The following is an 18,764-nucleotide window of genomic DNA, read 5'->3' as shown; positions in this document are numbered from 1 at the left end:
TTTTTTCGTTTAGTGTTCTGTAAAAGCCCTGGATTAAAAGCCTGAGACTCTGGGTAGTTTGTGTGAGCTTCTCTTGCAGAATTAAAACAATCTGTTCACTGCACTGGATCTGATGGTTGCACTGGGTACGTGTCCACTGCAACTATCAGTGGCTTGGTGGACAAAAGAAAAAAAAAGATGAGTTTTTAACCAATAAGAATTGTTTAAGACCTACTTCCTGTTTGTTTTTAAGATAAAGACCTGTATTAAGCTTGTATTAATTTCTTCATTAGAAACACTTGTTTAATTTCTCCTTAACACAAATGTCAGCTAAACCATTCACATGGCAGAAACTTAATGCAACATTGTAGTGATCTCTAATATTTGGGTGTAATAAAATAAATTAAAATTAAAAAAAATAAAATAAAAAAAATTACTAATGTTTCATGTATTTAGGTGTCTGTCAATCTTTGACCTTTGTCACTTTCATAAAGTTTATTCCAGCCCTGCTTATCACCTGAGTTTTTAATTTGGCATGACACTCGAAGATAATCACTTATACAGCAATTTTATGACAACTGGAGGTAACAGTTACTTGGTTGTGGTATAAAATGCCACTGCTTGCCTGGCAAATGCATATCACCACCTCTTCAAATTTTTAAAACTGCTATACCCATTTGTTTGTGGTCTTTTTTTTATTATTTTTTATTACACTGTTGTGTAATCTGACAATATCCTTGAACAAATAGTTTATATCTGGCTTTTTTTTTTCTGGTAATTTCAAGCCAAACACAGACAAAATGTACACAGAAGCTTGACGACAGATTTGAGTGTCAGCGGCATTGTAGCTTGTTGTTTCTAAATTTAGAGTGCTTATATGTATGGTTTTAAAGGACAAACATAAAGCAGTGACTGAGATGAATAGGTTCAGCATCAAATGTTTTCATCTGCATTTCAGGGCCATGAGAAACTTTCTCCAAAATGAAGCAGATGCTATAATGTGCTTGAGTGTACAATAATGTTACAAATATATAGTTCTCATCATGCTTAAATAGGAGGCAACCTGATTTCTTATGTTACTTCAGGGGGTTTCTGCTCTCACCTGGTGAAACCTCTCCAGGAAGCAGGATATATAGTTGTCTTCTATTATTGCAGTAAGAAATGTTATGAATGATAGAGAGTCAGCATCAACATATTTATAATTCTCTTTTCTGTCTTTCTCTTCCTGTTTGTCTGTTTTATTTCATGGATGCGTCTTTCTTTGTAGAGCTAGATTTGGGGCCTGTGCAGACTTTCTGCAGAAGCAGTCGGGTGCACAAGCCAACCGGGCCAAAATGACCATGAAAGGCCTGTCCAACAGTCGCAGTCACCACACAGTGACCTGCGACCCATCTTATGACTCCATGACTCTGGGGCACGCCGACCGTCGGTCCTACTTCCTCAACCAAGGGGAAGCTCATCCCACTGAAAACCCCTGCTACACACAGCGGAACGCCTTCCAGACTGAGTGCAGTGCCTATCCTGACCTGACCAGCTGCACTTTCCCTCGCAGACATTACAGCTCCCAGCATGAGCTAAAGGAAGAGTGCAGCGCCATGGTGCCTTACACAGGGCCTACAGGGAGCTGTAAGGGAAGCGGAGGGAACACCAACCGCATACCGTCAAACTTGCTCGAGCAATTTGAGACCCAAGCTCCATTGAGACGTGAAGGCTACCACACTCTGCAATACAAGCATACAGCATTGGAGCACCAACGCAGTGACAGCCCTGGTCGAATTCGCCACCTTGTACATTCTGTGCAGAAGCTTTTCACCAAGTCCCACTCTCTGGAGGGGCCTTCAGGCTCTGGAGGAGGTGGGAGTGGGAAGATAAATGGCACCAAATCCAGCCCAGATGATCCTCCCTCATGCTCTGGGACCCTCAAGCACAGCAAGCGTAGTAAGAGCAAAGACCGCTCCAAGTCAGAACCGAAGATGCGTACAACAACATCAGGGTATTGGAGCTCAGATGACACGCTTGACCGAGAGGTGTGTCTGTACCATCACCACCTCGGGGGTGGAATTGGTTCCATGCCTTCAGGGGTTATGACTATTGGACGCCACCCAGATAAATCCCAGTCACAATACTTTATGGAGTCCTACAACACCATCAGCGCCCAGTCACTCAAGACCTCACGCAGCAACAACGATGTCAAGTGCTCTACATGCTCGGGTAGCAGCAGCGGAGGTCTGCCGCTGATGAGTGCCCTCGATGGACAAGTCCAGCTGAAGAAGAGCTCATGGTCCTCTACGCTGACAGTGAGCAGAGCGAGGGAGGTGTACCAAAAGGCCTCCGTCAATCTAGATAAAGCTCTCGTCAAAGCCGAGCCAGGACGCACTTGCCATTTCTTACAGGTAGGATTGTAGCATCATCACCATCTCTTGCATGTCATGCTTCAAATGTCATCTGTGGCCCGCTACTACTCTATGCTTCTGTTTTTATTCCCGCATGGATATGCATTTGTTCATGTCTGTAGGAGTTGAATGAATGATTCATCCTGTCAAATCTTGATCATTGTCTTGTGTTTTGTCTTTTGTATACTCATAAAACATTCTTGAAAAACCATACCATGGCATCTCCTCTTTTGTGTTGATGTGCACTTAATTTTAGTTTTCTAAGTTTTTATAGGCTTATGCTGTGACATGTTTATGGACTAGGGACAAGATCAAGTTCTTCTGTAGTTTCTTCTACTGTTTCTTCTGTACAACAATTGCAATTGCAGTATACAGTAGAGTGAACACTTAGAGTGCAAATGTAATCTTTTCTGAGTGGCACACATTCGTGTCAAACTACATTTATTCTGCTGTCAAGATCATGCTTGGTCTGGTCTTAGCAGCAGTCATGAGATTGCGTGTTTCAGTCAGTGTGGTGCCGCTGCAAGATCAGAGCGAGCAGGAAGTTCAGCAGACAGAAGCTGAAAGTAAACTGCCCCAGTCCCAAAGCTCAGTGGTCACACAGCAACACAGAGAAACATGCATACTGACACTGCAACGTTGCCGGGTCACGCATATGTTAGGGGTGTTTTTCTGCTTGCAGAAGAATTTTCAAGATTTTCAGTTTCTTGCAAAAGTATGCGTATCTCCTTAATGTATTTAAAATTATTTTAAATACAATAGTCATAAAATCATATTTAAATGCACAGAAAAATTAACAAATAGAAAATAAATTTACTGTTTTGAATAAAATAAGTTACAAAAATATAGTGTACGTTTGTGTCCAGGTCTTTGTCCAGGTCCACAAAGTATTGACTTTGTGGACATGGCTAACTAAAACAGCTGCTGCTCTACTGGGTTATGTCCTGACCATTTTACCACATCTGCAGACTGATTTATTTATTTATTTATTCTATTTTTCTAGCAGAATTGTTCAAGCTCAATCAAATAAGAGCTAAATATGCTCTAAACGTAATCATTCTACTTTAGCTTGGGCTGTATGCTCCAGTCTGAATCATTTTGCAGTAGTTACCATATTTTTCGTCCAGGACTCTCCATCCATCTTCCAATCAACTCTTACCAACCTTCCTCTCCTGCTGACAGAAAATATACTTCTCTTATTGATCATTTTCTTGTCCAGACTGCAGACTGTCCTGTCAGTATAGGTGGATACCTAGGCTCATGTAGATTTATGCTTTTTACCCCAACGTAAGATGTTTTATATCCTAAACCTGCTTTAAAATGTCCTTCCTGTTCACAGTTGTGCACTACTTTGTTTTGGTTCATTTTATGTTTCTGGATGCAGGAGGACAAAATGCTATAAAGTTCAAAGTGTAAAGTATTTTATTCCATCTTGTGCAGTTGGTTAAAATGTACTTTTTAGAAATGTTGACAGATAGTACAAACGGCGTATCAGTGTGCACAGTTCATGCCTGTGTGTGCATACGCTACAAAAAACAAGGTAAATAAGGCCAGCAGAGAAAAGCATGAGTGAAAAGGACAGAGTGGGGGAAAGCAAAGGCAGTGTGCGTTCTCTCTGGCCATGCATTTTAGCATCCTGGAAAGCAGACTGAGCTGATTAAGGAAGGATGTTGTCATTGCAACGTGGCAACAATTCTTTCAAACACAAAAAGCTTTTTTTTTTGTTTTTCTTTGTCTTCAAAGTGAATCTAATCACTTAGTGGGAGCATGAAATATTTATCAGTGTTTTTATACAAAAAAAGCATACTGGAAGCTAATGTTTGCAAGAAAATCAAAATCCAGCATATTACAAGTGCTTTATTTTATAAAGTGCAAATCAATAAATAAAAAAAATTAAGCATGCCCTTATTTCACGCACCTCTTTTCACAGTAGTGCAAACGTGTTTTTTTTTTTTTTTTTAACCACTCTGTAGTTGGCCCTGACATTAAGGTCAGCTCGGTTTCCTAGCTACGCAGTTGTCCATTGAATGATTTCCCTGCACTTTTTTTCCTCACTCTGTATCTCATTTCTTTCACTTCAGAGCTGGTGCCCTAAAAGCCACTCACATTGGGAGTGCAGTGGTTGTGTCGAACAAAACCCCCTTTGTTTTTCCCCTCCTCTTTCCATCTCTGCTGTCTTTGACTCGCTCTCTTTTAGATTATGCCAGCTGGGAGATGGGTTTTCCTTTTATGTATTTTTTTTTTTTACCTTCATTAGTGAGTGTGAAAAGCCAGGAGAGCAGGCAGAGGCCAGGGTTTACAGCGGTATTCTGTCAAAACAATTAATTTTCCCACGCTTGATATGCAGCACGCATCATGGGACGGACAAAAGAAGGCCATCGGCATTGTGAGATTAATGGTAGGATCAAGACAGGCCGGTTTGGAATATATTCTGATCTTGTTGGATAAATTTGTGGATCTGCTTGTGGGAAGGATGTTAAATTCTTTTTTTCCTTTTGTTTTACTAATCTCACCTCATCTCTGCAGGTGCCTCAGGATGACTGGAGCGGATTCTCTCCAGTGGAGAAGGATGATGAGATCCCTTGCCGGCGAATGCGCAGTGGCAGCTACATCAAGGCCATGGCAGAGGAGGATAGCGGCGACTCGGATTGCAGCCCTAAGCCCTCGCCCAAGGTCCAGGCACGGCGAGCCAGCTACCTGAAGGCCACACAGCCTTCTCTTACTGAAATGACCACGCTCAAGTGAGTGTACGCTATAAATGATTTGGTCATTTTTGGGACGGCTTTTTTTTGTTTTCACTCAAAATATTAAAGGGTGGTGAAAGTCAGCATGAGAAATTGGTAATATTTTTAGAGCCAGTAAAACATCATCTAGTTAATTTTTCAACTGAATTTGGACTTGGTCAGGTAGTGCAGACTGAGTATCAACCCAATTTCAAACATCCCAGCAGCCAATGAAATAGAAGGCCTTTGCTTTCGATTTCATTTTTTTGCCTGGTTTGCCAAAAGGTTTAACACTCTTTTTGCTTTGACAAATTATACCATTTGTGAGGCACAATACTTAATCCCTTATTGTTTGAAGGTATAACTTTCTAGAACAGACTGCTTATGATTTTGCAGTCATTGTGATTCTTAAAAGGGGGAAACAAATAAAACAGTTCTTTGAAATCATTGACAAAGACATTAACAATGCTCATGCCTTGTTTGAGAGGGTTGTCAGATTAGCAAACTCTCTCCTTTGACGGTAGCATCTGAACTTCACTCTACCAGGTCTTGTAATAAATTTACTAGCTTTTTCACTGAGAAAATAAAGTAGATGCCTGATCTGAACATCTTCATTAATCCCAGCACCAACGATGTGAGCAGTCAAAACAAATTCAGAGAAAATTGCACTATTCTACCAACTCCGCCATAAAAACTTAGAGGAAATTATCCACCGATTAAGCTCCTACTGCTGCTGTCTTCAAAGGCTACCCAAAGGTTTTCCTAAGAAAGGTCTTCCTGTTATTGCATCTGATCTGACTGAAATAGTAAACTCATCCCTCTCACCAAATGTTTTACTCCAGGTTTTAAAAACATAAGTTATCAAATCACTGATAAAAAAAGAACAATCTGGGCAAGTCATTTTGCAGAATTACAGGTCAATCTTCAACCCACCATTCATCTGCAAGGTTTTTTGAAAAAGCTGTTTCAAATGTTAAATGTCAGTCCGGTGTGTACTGACACTGCCCTTGGCAACGTGTTCAGTAAGATTCACATAAATGCAGACTGTGGAAGAACCACAGCGCTGGTTCTGTTGAACCTCAGTGCAACATTCAACACTGTTAACCATGATATATTATTGAAATGACTGGAGTTGAGTAGCACTCTCTGGCAGAATATTTGACTGGCTTCAGTCTTACCTAAAGAATAGAGATTTCTTCATGTCAACATGTATCATTTTACCAGAACTAGCAAAAATCACACCCAGGGAGCCTCAGAGAATATATGCATATTTCTAGTAGCACAGAATATACCAACTAGTAGAAACCATTTAGTTCTGTCACCAACATAGGTTGTGTGATTTCTGTAACACCTTCTCATTACAGCTCTGATGCAATTCAGTTTTTTTTGTATCTTTTCATTTCAAGTTACATTTAAATTTCATTTCAAATGCACTGTGAACAGACCAAGCCATCATTTAAATGGATCCCTATTTGTGTGCAGAAATCTTTCTGAAACTAATTACATCGCTGAAAAATCTGCTGTACTTCAGGAATGTTGTCAATTTTGTTTTCTATCTGAAAGCAGATTAAGAGCTGAGTGTTATTAATGGGTAATCAATTAATGATATTGTTAGGTAAGGTGTTTGCTTCTCAGTGTTGCTTTTAATCCTCACAGCACTAATTCAGAAATGTAAGTCTATCAAGGACATCTATAAAAGTCTTGAAGTGCAAATATCTGAAAGCACTGTGGAGACTACAACAAAAGAAAACTTTTTGTATTTTTAAGAAGTTTAAGGATAAATGTATTAAAGTACTCCATGTATGCCAAGTTTGGTTTTAAGAAGAGCAAAAGTCTTTTTCATTGTTTGTGGCTGAAAGTGATTTTATATGATATTAAGAAAATTGCGGAAATGACCAATATTCGATGGCCTTATGAAGCATTTACTCTTGGACTGGTTGCTTTGCAAACAGCAGCCAATAGTATGTCAAGTACTGTAGCATTGTGCCCAGGTATTTGAGTTTCCAAAGCTCTATTTTCTGTTGAATACAGCTTACAAATAAGTGAGTTCATAACTCAATCATAAAAAGGACGTTTCTAACCGCCTGTATATAAACGGTTTATATACAGGCTTGAGGTAGAAAAATATATTCAAGTTTCAAGGTTATTCCATACCATTAAACAAATCTAGTTCTTATAAATATTTTAAAGCATTCATTAAGTCCTAGACACTAGATCTTTATCTTTCACTAAATGGAGGTATTTTACTTTATACTTAACATAAACAGAGAAAGAAAGGAGGACACATTTCTTGTTTTGAAGCATGGGGCTGTGACTGATTAGCTGTGTAATACTTGGAGATGAGAAAAACACAAGTGTATGCTCAGTCATTGTTCATGGTTGCACAAACACCAGCATGCAAAGACACACATTCTTATATAAGAACATGTGGCACAGCTTGGGGCCCCACTAATGACTTGAGTGAGGCGCAGGGAATGCCATCATCATTTGATACAATCCAGCGAAACAACCCCAAACTGCAGTGCTGCATTTTGGAGATAGGGAGTGAGTCGGGACCCGCTGACAACTTGTTTTCATACTAAGTCTTTGTGAGCTGGCTCAAGTCTGTTCCACTCTGCAATGATTGAATAATCAGCTTTGTTCGTCCATATGTTTCAAAAGGCAATCTGTGACCATTTTGTCCTTGGTGTGCCTGGAATTGCTCCCAAAAAGTTAGGCAACGTGTTTATTCTATTCTCCTACTTGAATATTTTTGTTGTTGTTCATTTTTTTTATTTCCTTTCTTTTTTTCTTTTTTTTTTACAGAAGAACTGCAAATAAAGAATTTGCAAAGTGGGGAACAGAAGTAGAATGATTTCATCAGACACCTAGAGCTACTCTATTATTTATTGTCGACTATGAAAAACATCTAAATGTCAATTGCTCTGTAGAGAAATCCTTTAGAAATCACTGACCAGTCAGTCTCATGTGTTACAAGTTGGATCTCACTTTTGAAATGTCAAAACAGAGGTCATTGATTCCATAAACAGCCTTCACTGTAATATGGAAAAAGATGTGCAGAACAAAGGCATTGTCAGAATTTTGTTTTTGACTCCATTCCTCTGTGCATCACCCACACCAAGTTTCTGTTATGAATGATTCACAAGTATCTCTGACATTTGAAACATTCGGTGTGACAAATTTGACTCAGTTGAAAGGTATCTAATGTCTCCTGAGTGCAGAAGAATATAGTGGCACAAGGTCGGCAAAACTTCTGTTTTAATTCATTGGATGTTAGTTGTTTTTTTTTTTTTTTGGTTTTTTTTTTACAAAATTGTTGAACCAACTAACAAAGCAAACATGTTATGTACAGACTTTTTTTAAAATTGTTAGCAAGTATATTTTCTTATGTGCAGCTTCTCAGTGAAGTCAGTCCTTTATAAGAGACATTTAAGTGAAATTTCAATAATTACTGAGTTTTAACAGAGCTGCTCGTGTCACAAATAATCTTAACAGATTACATTGAGTGAGGAAGTCTTGCAGTTGGTTTAATTCAAACCTTTTAAATTTGGCCCCTCAAGAGCACTGGCTGTGCATGAAATTGCTTTAAATGTTCATTATGGATTGAGGAGTTATTTTTCATATTTGATATTTCTGGGTTATGACCTGGACATTTTTACTTTTAAGATAAAGGAGGAAAAAGACATGAGCTGTACTTCTAGAATATGTTGAAAAAAATATATTAAAAGAATAAACTATTCTTGAGGTGTTTGATACCTCTTGAGAGAGGGTCAAACAATATGGATGGAAATTTTGCAATTGCTAAATGGGCATTTGACATCCTTATTCCTGCCCCAATAATTTGTCCCTTCAGTTCACCTTTATCCTCCAGTGTTCCATCCAAGGATGACTAATCTGGTTTGCTTTGCTGTGGCAACCAGGCTCTATTTTAAGGAAGAAATGCATAATTGAAGAGATCTGACCTGGAGGCAGAGAGCAGGAGCTGTACAGCATGTTTTTATGTGATGTTCTTAAATACTTAGATAATAAAATGGGAACCAAAAGGAGAGGGAAACGCTGAATATTTGCCTTTATGTTATTAGTATATTTAAGAATCTGATTGACGATCTTCTAAATTTTTGTTTTTGTGAGCTGGCCATGATATGTACGACGAGGAGAACAAGTCTGATGCCTATTTCAATGTCTCCTGATTGATGACTTGTTTGACCCATATTCAGTGACCCAAAACACACAGTTGTTCACACCTATGCAAACAGGCACCACAAATCACGCAGCACAATCAGATTGGAAGCAGGTGGAAGATAAGGAGACACAATTTGTCACCCTAGTGGGTTTTTACATGGCTGAAAGTTGTAGTGTTTCTTTGCTTCAATTCAAAAGTCTGCAAATGAACTCAAACCTAAAGGCACAAGTACAATCATATCCATTTTTTGACATTTATGAAACAGTCTCAATGGTTAAGTGTTTCAGAAAATATTGCTAAGTATCTCAAGGACAGACTAATAATGCTACTGCTATATTGTAGTGTTTTGCTTATTCATTAGATAAGTTTGTCCTGAAGCAGCAGAGCTGGATCATTACATCCTATATAATCAGGTGCACATACTCTCAGCTCGGTAACATAAAATACCATAATTATTTAGCAGTTTTAAAGAAAAGATTCTACCTTATACCCAGTGTTAAATTTATTTCTAAATCCAAAGCATAGTCTGAAAGAAAAAACTGACCACAGTGCAGAAAGTACTGAAGATAATGGAGAATGAATGGGGGTAATTACACATGACACAGGCTTGGGTATTGAATCATAACTAGGCTTTTTGTTCACTAACAACACCCACGGTCACTTTACTGGTCTGTCTGCTGATTCACCTGTATTTATCTGCAACACCGATCTGTCAGTCTCCCCTCCTTTGATTTTTATTCCTCTTAATGCAAAGACAGCAATTATTTTAATATACTGAAGTAAAAGGTTTTCTGGAGTAGCAAAACTGTTCATTCTGTTCAGAAAATGCACTTACTATTTTAAACTGTTAGTTATCGACCAAAATAATAGACAGTGAAGATGACACATTAACCTCTCTTTACATCAAAAAAGCATATTATCAAATTATATTTTTTACTGTGAAAAACATTGTACAGATGGATTCCAATTTAGTTATTTACAGGGGGTGTTTTTGCTCTAAAACCCTTCAAAGTTATGTACTCCCACCCATTTGTCCTGCTTCTACATTGATTTGTTTTGAGTGATGCATTCTCTTTTTCCTCTTCCTTCAGTAACCCGTTTCCCTTCTCTTGTGGCAGGATTTCCACGGAGCACTCGCCCAAGCTGCAGATTCGAAGTCACAGTTACCTGCGGGCGGTGAGCGAGGTTTCCATCAACCGGAGCCTGGACAGCTTGGACCCAGCAGGGCTGCTGGCCTCGCCTAAATTCCGCTCCCGCAATGAGAGCTACATGAGAGCCATGAGCACCATCAGTCAGGTCAGTGGATATCTGGAGGCCTGTATCTTATAGCTCATCCACCATGTCTTGTAAGCTTTTGCAGTGGGAGGAAGTCCTCCAACTGCAGGAGGACTTTCTGCTTTCTGTCTTTGCAATCTTGCAAAGATTAGTATTCAAATTGACTATCTAAATGAAAAAAAAAAAACACCCCCTGGTCTCATACGTCTTCCTTGATTTTCTTTTTCTACTGTCTAAACACATTCTGTGAAACAAAAGAAGCAAATTTGCAGAATCTAAAATAAGGGGTCAAATTTTTTCTGCATGTTTTAAATATATTCAAATACACCAACAAACATGTTATATGTGCATAAAGTTTGTTGTGGTGGCCTTATCAGAATCAAATATCATCAAATACCAAAATATGTTATGATTGGTCTATCAATTCGTAAATGTCACCTTTCAACGTTTCTTTTATCCAGTGCTTTGTGGCATGCTGTAATTCAGGGCCTTTTTCTTTCACAGGTGAGCGAGGTGGAGGTGAACGGGCAAATAGAGGCGGTGTGTGAATCGGTGTTTAGCGAGATGGAGTCGCAGGCGGTGGATGCCCTGGACCTGCCCATGCCCGGCTGCTTCCGGATGCGGAGCCACAGCTACGTGCGTGCCATAGAGAAGGGATGCTCACAGGAGGAGGAAGAGGGCGTCGTCTTGCTACGTGAGAGAGGGGCAGACTCCCCCCCGCGCACTGCCACTACTGTCCGGACCATTCAGAGCAGCACAGGTTGGGGAAACGTTCGTTTTTCACATGCTAACTCATATACATAAATATTCTATAGCCCATTATATATTAATCTGGGTGCAGAGGTTTCTAAATAATACAGCTCGAGAATAAAATTAACCAAGGAAGAAAAGAGTGTTCCAGTTGCATCAAACAAAGACATTTTATTGGCATTTGATTGCACATGGTAGTCCTTACAAAGGCTGTGATCAATCTGCAGCCCATAGTCACACTCTACAACCGTCCTCTATATTGCCATCCACCTGACCCAGTTTCCTTCTTCAGTACAATTAGTTGAATCCAGAACTGTTTCTTTTCCCACGTAGAGAGCTTAACTAAACTCCAAAGCTTGTGGACTGCTGGATCTTATTTTAGCCCCCTTTTGTGCCTCATGGTCTACAGAGCTTGACTTTTCAGTATCTCTATATGCCGGATTGATGCTTAGTAGTCCTGGCATTCAGCACCGAGTGCCTCCATGTTTCAGGCTGCAAAATCCAAACGTCATTTGGGTACATCGCGCGTGTTGAGTCTCTGTCGCTTGATGAGGCCTGGCTTTCCCTTCAGCTCTTATTTAATTATGCCAATTAGACGAGAGCATTTCTCCAAACCAAGCTGACAAGTACACCAGTTGACTCATTAAACACATTCACTGCAAAATGGAACAATGGTGACAAGAAGTAAATTTTTGAGTGTGACAAAAGGTTTAACTCCTCTGCAATTAACTCTTTTCAGGGTTTCAGAGACAATCTCTGCAGTGTAATTCCTTCTTTTCACCACAGTGTCTTGCATAACCCTTGAATGTTTGTGCATTTTATTATGTCATAGTCAAAAAGCTTAGTGTATTTTGTTATGATTATTATTTATTAGGAGAAATTAACATTTAATTATGAAAAGGAAGGAGAATGATGCATGACGTTAAAATATTTGACGAAGAAAATTTGAAAAAGTTTGCATGCATGTGCAGACACTTGAGCATTGTTCTTCTGAGGCTGGAAAACTTTGCCCTCTATTTTGCAAGACTTACCATAGTGTCACCATTAAATTTAGTTTTAGGCTTTGACTGGGCCATTGTAGCTCATGATTATGCTTCTTCAAAATCAGTTTAGATTCACTTTCCTTCACTTTCACAATTATGGTCTATTTTGTGTTTGTCTGTAACACATAATCATAATAAAATACATTGATGTATAAGGCTGCAGTGTGACATGTAAAAATGTCAGCGAAATGAATATCTCGAGAAAGACACTGTATATCAGAAACAGTGCTGGTTAACGTTGCAATTAAAGACAATGATTAATCCAGCTGACTGTCCGGTTGCGTGACTGTAGGTATTGATCTATGGAAGACTGAGATGAAGACACAGACGTTTGCAGTTCCTTCCCAAGAGGAAACAGGAGTTAATGAAAGCCATCTATCAGGGGAGATGCAGTGAGAAACAAAACTCGGTTTTCAACCTACACAGCTGCCGCACCACAAATATACCACAGAGAATCCCTCTTCTTTGCCTCTTTTGCTATTTACTGTCTCTCATATCTTTCACAGTAATATTTTCTCAATTGTAACACAAAGACAACAACTTTAAAGGCCAGCAGAAAAAGCACTCATATCAGTCATAATGGCTACGGAGAAGCAGGCAGTTAAGTGGACATCCATTTTTTTTAGCCTCAGTTTGCCACAAGACAAGAGATTAGTTGGTGGTGTGGTCAGGTCCGATTCAGCATTGCTCCTGATTGGTTGTCAGAGTTGTATGTAATTTGTTCTGGACTTTTTCTGACCTTTGAATGAAAATGTGCCTCATAATCAGCTGCAAACAAGCAGACGAGGGATGTTAGGTTGGTGATGTAGGGAGCAGTTTGCCGTGGTTTTCCTGGAAATAAAGGACTCCTTCACATTACTGTCATAGTTGCACTACTGCACTGTTCATCACTTCCTGAGATTTTCATCACCTAGTCAACAGTCAGTGAAATTAATTAGCTACTGATTTTTAGCCTGGTCCAGTGGGAAGGTGGTGACTGGAGAGGGAGAACAGCTCAGCATGGCCACGTTTTCTCGTTCTTGCTCCCTATCAGAACATCGTCTCATGTGCAGAGGTTAACATCCAGAGGATGGCACGACAGCAATTTTCTGCTCATGCAGTGTTAAATACAGGTGTCATGGTAAGTATCATTCTGAAAGAAACTCCATGCCTTAATTAAGTCTCCTTTTACATCCCTCAAAATTGAGGGCTGTTATTTCATGTTCATATCTGTTGTGACCCCTATTAGCATAATGTAATACTGGAAGCTTGGCTGCACAAGAAATATGATTAAATGCCCACTCATGTCCCTTAATGTTCAGTTTTTCCATTTAGATATTTTTGTTCTCAGATAATAATTTTAAATCACTTTTATTGAATAAAATACCAATAGGTTACATGGACTGCCTTGGATGAGCATTGCATAATTAGAATATATTTTTTAATCTAATGCACATACAAATCAAGAATTTCCTCTTTCCTTGTGGTCTAAATGTGGTGTGAAACATAGATTACTTCCTCCTATGTAGTCCTTAAAATGAGGAATGACAATATTACAGACCAATCAAGACCATGTAAGTACAACTTACTCATAGTCGGAGCAATAATTCTATATTTTTTAACTAATGAACCATAAAAAGTTCAAGCCTGGATGAGGAGAAGTATTTATTTTGACACAATGCACAACTAGAAGGTGGAAAACTTGTTGGAGGGCACAGGCTCATAAACTCTTCAAAATACCAGGACATGTTAAAGGGAAAACTTGGTGATGTCGTAACAGGTTATGACTGGGACTCTCAGCAGAATGACAGGTTAGGCCCAACTTCTTCATTCAACCTCCTAAAGACACCAGATTTTTATACATCTTTATCAGGAATGTCAGTATTTATGGAGAGTAATTACAACCTGATATTAACTTTACCAACAGCACAAAACAATTCTGCTTTTGGAAATTACATCCTGCATTCATTTATGCTCTTGCTTATTGCTAAGTGGACAGCATTTGCATTGCTCTATACAGTCATTTCTCACAAAGCAAAATCCTTTAACGGCTTTTTCACAGTTATTTATTGCCATTGTTCCACAATACAGAAGAAGCACAAAAGCAGGCATTCGTGCACATTCACACATGCGCACAAGCAGAGATTTCGGTGGATTTCACAGGAAATCAGCTGGGGGCCCCAAAGTGAGAAGTTAAGATGTTGTTTTAGTAAATATTGCACGATGTTTCAGAAGGCTGTTCTCAAACACTGGTTCCAGAAAAACAACCCACACTTATGGCTCCTGCTCCCGTTTGTCCCAGTGGCAAACCGCCAAAATATCTCACCAAGCACACACTCGCACTCTGGAAGCTGTGAGAATCCCATCAGCTTCCTTTCCGTTTCACCGCTGCGCTTCTCCTGCCCATTATTATTGATGATCTTTTAAACCAAAGGAGGAGAAATGAACCTTTGATCTCCTCTCTTTGAACGTGAAGCGGCTTCCTCTCTCTCTATCCCTCTGTCTTTGCCTGTCTGCCCACTCAAACTGGCACACCGCATCACACTCGAGGTACCCTCGCAATCACTCACGTGTTTGCTAACTGCAGCCCCCGACTGACACGTTTGGCTGAGACATCAGCTCCATCGGATTGGTTTAACAGAATCTGCGGCAGATCCTCTTTGTAAATCCATAGTAATCAGTTAACGTGAGGATTTCACCGCCACTAAGCTGTGGCTCCTCCACCTCGCTTCGTCTTCAGTTAACATATTAATCACCTTTTCACCCTGCTACGTCTAGCACCTCCTTCGCCTCTGTTACAACTGCCACATTCCCTTCCTTTTTTCTATTGTATAAGATTTAAGCAAGAAAGCTTTCAATTACAAACGTGTAACATTGATTTTAATAGAAACTTGTCATACTTTACTGTTTCTCTCTCTCTGCCCTATCTTTGATAGTCTGATCTAGATTTTTATGCATTTTTTTTCTATAGAAGTGGTATTAGATTGACTAAAATGCTAGGCTTTCCCCCCACCTAGACTCTATAAAACTATCCAGGTCGGTGTTTAATGGCTGTGAATTTTCTTCAGCTCCAAAGAGAGGCGTTGTACTGAATAAAGCACTCCCTAAGGCGTTCGGCATTTGAGGAATACTAGCAGTTTAAATTGCTGAGTGCCTTTTCAGACACTCAGTGGAATAGCACCTCTTCATTTAGTTTTTAACTCTCAGGTGGAGATGTGCCTTTTCCCTGCCTACATTGCTATGCTGGATTTGGAGTGGTTAAACAAAAGTAGATAAAGCTGTTTGCAAAAAAAAAAAAAAAAGATGCATTCAATTTTTGAGCATTAGAATTTGACATTTAGAAGACAAAAACATGAGAAATCATTTCAGTTATAAAAAGATGCATCTTATTCATATTTTTTTAAATACATTCTTTTCCCAATTTTACAGGCTAAAAGCTTAAAAAAAAGACAAAACAGCCTACTTATTATTTTACAGAACAGACACTCAAATTTATTTATTTTCAATTATTCCACATTTATTTTTGATATTTGCATTTCCTGTATTCAGAGCCAGTTGCATTTAGCTCCTGGTGAAAGTGCATATAAAGTCTTTAAAATATATTCTTCAGAAAAAGATGTGAAATTGCATACATTTTCTCTACTGAATTAATGTATTCAAATTAATGAAGATTAGATTTCATGCCAATAAGCATAAAAGACACATAATTTACCACTTAAATAAAAATAAAGAAATGCAGGGAGTTTAGACTGCATTACTCACCTCATAAGCATGGCTGTAGTAAGTCCCTTCTTTTTCCACTATTCTGGAAAAACACAGTGTTGCTGAGTATTTGCTGCTCTATTGTACAGTGGAGTACTAGAAGCTAAATGTGAAGACCTGTACAACACTGCCCCCAGGGGCTCAGTTTAACACAGCACTCCACCTCTGCCCCTTCTTTTACAGTAGCTGGGTGAGTGGGTGGATGGAAAAACTACCAGACAGCTTGACCCAATTAAGAACAATCCTTGCCATCGCCGACTCCTTTCAGTAGGTCCTGATCTGAGAATGGAGCCCTGGAGAATAAATATCATCGGATTTCCCACAGCGCTAAATATAGGCAGCAGGGATACAGAGTGCCACAGTCTGAGCAGATCAAGATCAAGCCAACCACTCAAGCAGCACGGGCCCACGCAAACATCCAGCAGCAGGGCCAGAAGTTGTCATGTGCCGGCATGACTCAAGTTTGGTAAAAGCAAAAGAAAAGACCACTCTTGTTTCTTTTTTTCATAGTCGTTGTGAAGGTCCCCACAGTAAGGTCCCCTTCACAACAGTGAAGGGGACCGGTGAGGAAATTCAGGTGAATTATCAGTGTTGTAACTGCTGGTTTAATAAAAATTAAACCAGCAGTCCAATTAAACCAGCAGTCCATTAGTAGTGGAACTTGGCTGCAATTAATTGCTTTTTAATCAAAAACCGTAACAAAATAATCAAACAGTTTAAATTCAAATACCCTTTCTATTGCGTAACTATTGAATAAATTGACATAGGAGACTGTTATGACAGATTATGGCTTAGTAATTACTTGGTAAGAAAAAAATGTTTCCTAGTACAAGAACAAAATAAATGAATTACTAATTTGTGATACAAGATAATACTGGACTTCTAAACAAAATACACAAATTATTATTGAAAACAAAAATGGACTTTGTCATATTCTTAAATGTGGGTGAATGATATCACTTACATACATAGACATTTGAGAAGTCAGGAGGTTCTGCGGGGGAAAGTTAGGATGATGACTGTAAATGAGACTGTCCCACCCTGGATAAGTTTGTGTCGGATATGTTCGGTTGGAGAGGGGAGTGGGAGTTTCCACTGACACAAGATTCACTTGTGTCAGAGAGAAAAGTAGGACTGCGCACGCCGACTTGTGTGAGCTTAACTGAGATCTAGAGACTGTACATGGAGATTTTTCAGTGTTTGTACAACACGCTCCACAGCATGTGGGACTTCTGGATCCGACTCTGTAAGTAAAGTTCTAGAGCTGTTTGTTACTGAGGATGGCATCAGGACCGGGAATTGAAAACAGAAGCATTCACAGGAAGCAAGGACGGTGATTTCAGAATAAGAGCATGGTTTAATTAAATAATTAAAACGAAAAAGTTAAGTATGTCCAACATCCATTGAAAATTGTGAAATCTTAATTCTACTTGTTAAAGAAAACTATGACCACATTGGTGGCACGAGTTGAACCTACATTTGTCCAAATGGCACTGAGATATACTTTGAAAATTGGGCTCATGATTTCTAATTACCTCACACATTTTAAGATGTAGACACAAACACCCCTCTCATAGTTTCTGGCTAGTCATCCTTCATTTTAAAATGTACTTATTGTCTTTACAATGCAATTAATTTAGAGGTCACTAAACTAAGCGCTATATGAAAGCAGTGTAATTTATGTTTCTAAAGATATTTTTAACGCAACGTTTTAGTCTAGTAGTTTAATAGAGGGTTATAGACACACAGTATGTCTTTTCAAAAAATATTAATACCCATAATCATCTCTGCATTTTTTTCCACATTACAGTCCCAAACCTAATTGTTTTAAATTTTTTATGTGATAGACCAGTACAAACTAGCATTTAATTGTAAAGTAGAGTATACATATACCTCTTCAATTGTGGTATATGTATATGCTTTTTTCACTGTGCATGAATACGCAAGGGCACAATTTCCACTTCAGATCACTCAGTACTGTTTATGTGTGGACGTGGGAAAAAAATAGTTAAAAATAGTTAATATCCCCATGTGGACAAGACTTTAAAGACTTTAATAAGAGATGCAAGCAAGATTTGTAACTGGAGGAGCTGCAGAGATCCACCACCCAGGTGGGAGAATCTATAGTCATGGTTTCTGATGAAACCATGACTATAAAATTTATGGTTTTTCTGTAATCTACAAATGATCTACATAAAGACCACATATGTAGATGTGGTCTTTATAGACGAATGACAGGGGGAAAAAAACATTGTAAGAGAGACGCCTCATTTATTATAATGCATCCAGAAAAAATATGCAGAAAAAAGTCTGGTCAAATGAGAGCAAAATAAGACTTTTTGGCCAACATGAAAATCGTTATGTGTGATGGACACATGGTGGTGGAGATATTATACCACAGCACTGACAGGAAAGCTGGTCAGAGTTGATCTGAAGATAGCTGGAAGAAAGTCTTGAATAAAATACTTGTTGAAAGCTGCTGCAAAAGACTTGGTTCACCTTCCAGCAGGACTGCAGTAAACACACAACCAGAGCTTCAATGGAATGGATGAGGTCAAAGGAAATCCATTTGTTTGAATGGGTTCTACAGACTTAAATTCAATGAAGAATCTTTAGCACTACTAAAATTGATGCATTGAGCATTTTCCTTCCAATGGACTAGATTAGTTTGCATTTT

At 38.9% G+C, this 18,764-nt stretch overlaps 1 protein-coding gene across 4 annotated transcripts in view; it reads left to right on the top strand.

Annotated features, from left to right (window-relative positions):
• Nucleotides 1-18,764, top strand: part of dlgap1b (discs, large (Drosophila) homolog-associated protein 1b) — a 92,468-nt gene that overhangs the window by 45,480 nt on the left and 28,224 nt on the right. For 2 of the 4 annotated variants that reach the window (XM_055037669.1, XM_055037670.1), the window contains exons 3-6: nucleotides 1,247-2,372; nucleotides 4,899-5,113; nucleotides 10,397-10,574; nucleotides 11,058-11,313. In XM_055037669.1, coding sequence (XP_054893644.1) covers nucleotides 1,314-2,372; nucleotides 4,899-5,113; nucleotides 10,397-10,574; nucleotides 11,058-11,313 — 1,708 coding nt within the window. In that variant the 5' untranslated portion in view covers nucleotides 1,247-1,313. The remainder of the gene's footprint in view (nucleotides 1-1,246; nucleotides 2,373-4,898; nucleotides 5,114-10,396; nucleotides 10,575-11,057; nucleotides 11,314-18,764) is intronic. The other 2 variants (XM_055037668.1, XM_055037667.1) reach the window with 2 other exon arrangements.

Source organism: Poeciliopsis prolifica, unplaced genomic scaffold (assembly GCF_027474105.1).
Source record: "Poeciliopsis prolifica strain line A6 unplaced genomic scaffold, Auburn_PproV2 SCAFFOLD012, whole genome shotgun sequence".
Taxonomy (NCBI): domain Eukaryota; kingdom Metazoa; phylum Chordata; class Actinopteri; order Cyprinodontiformes; family Poeciliidae; genus Poeciliopsis; species Poeciliopsis prolifica.
This window is presented reverse-complemented; position numbering and strand designations above follow the sequence as displayed.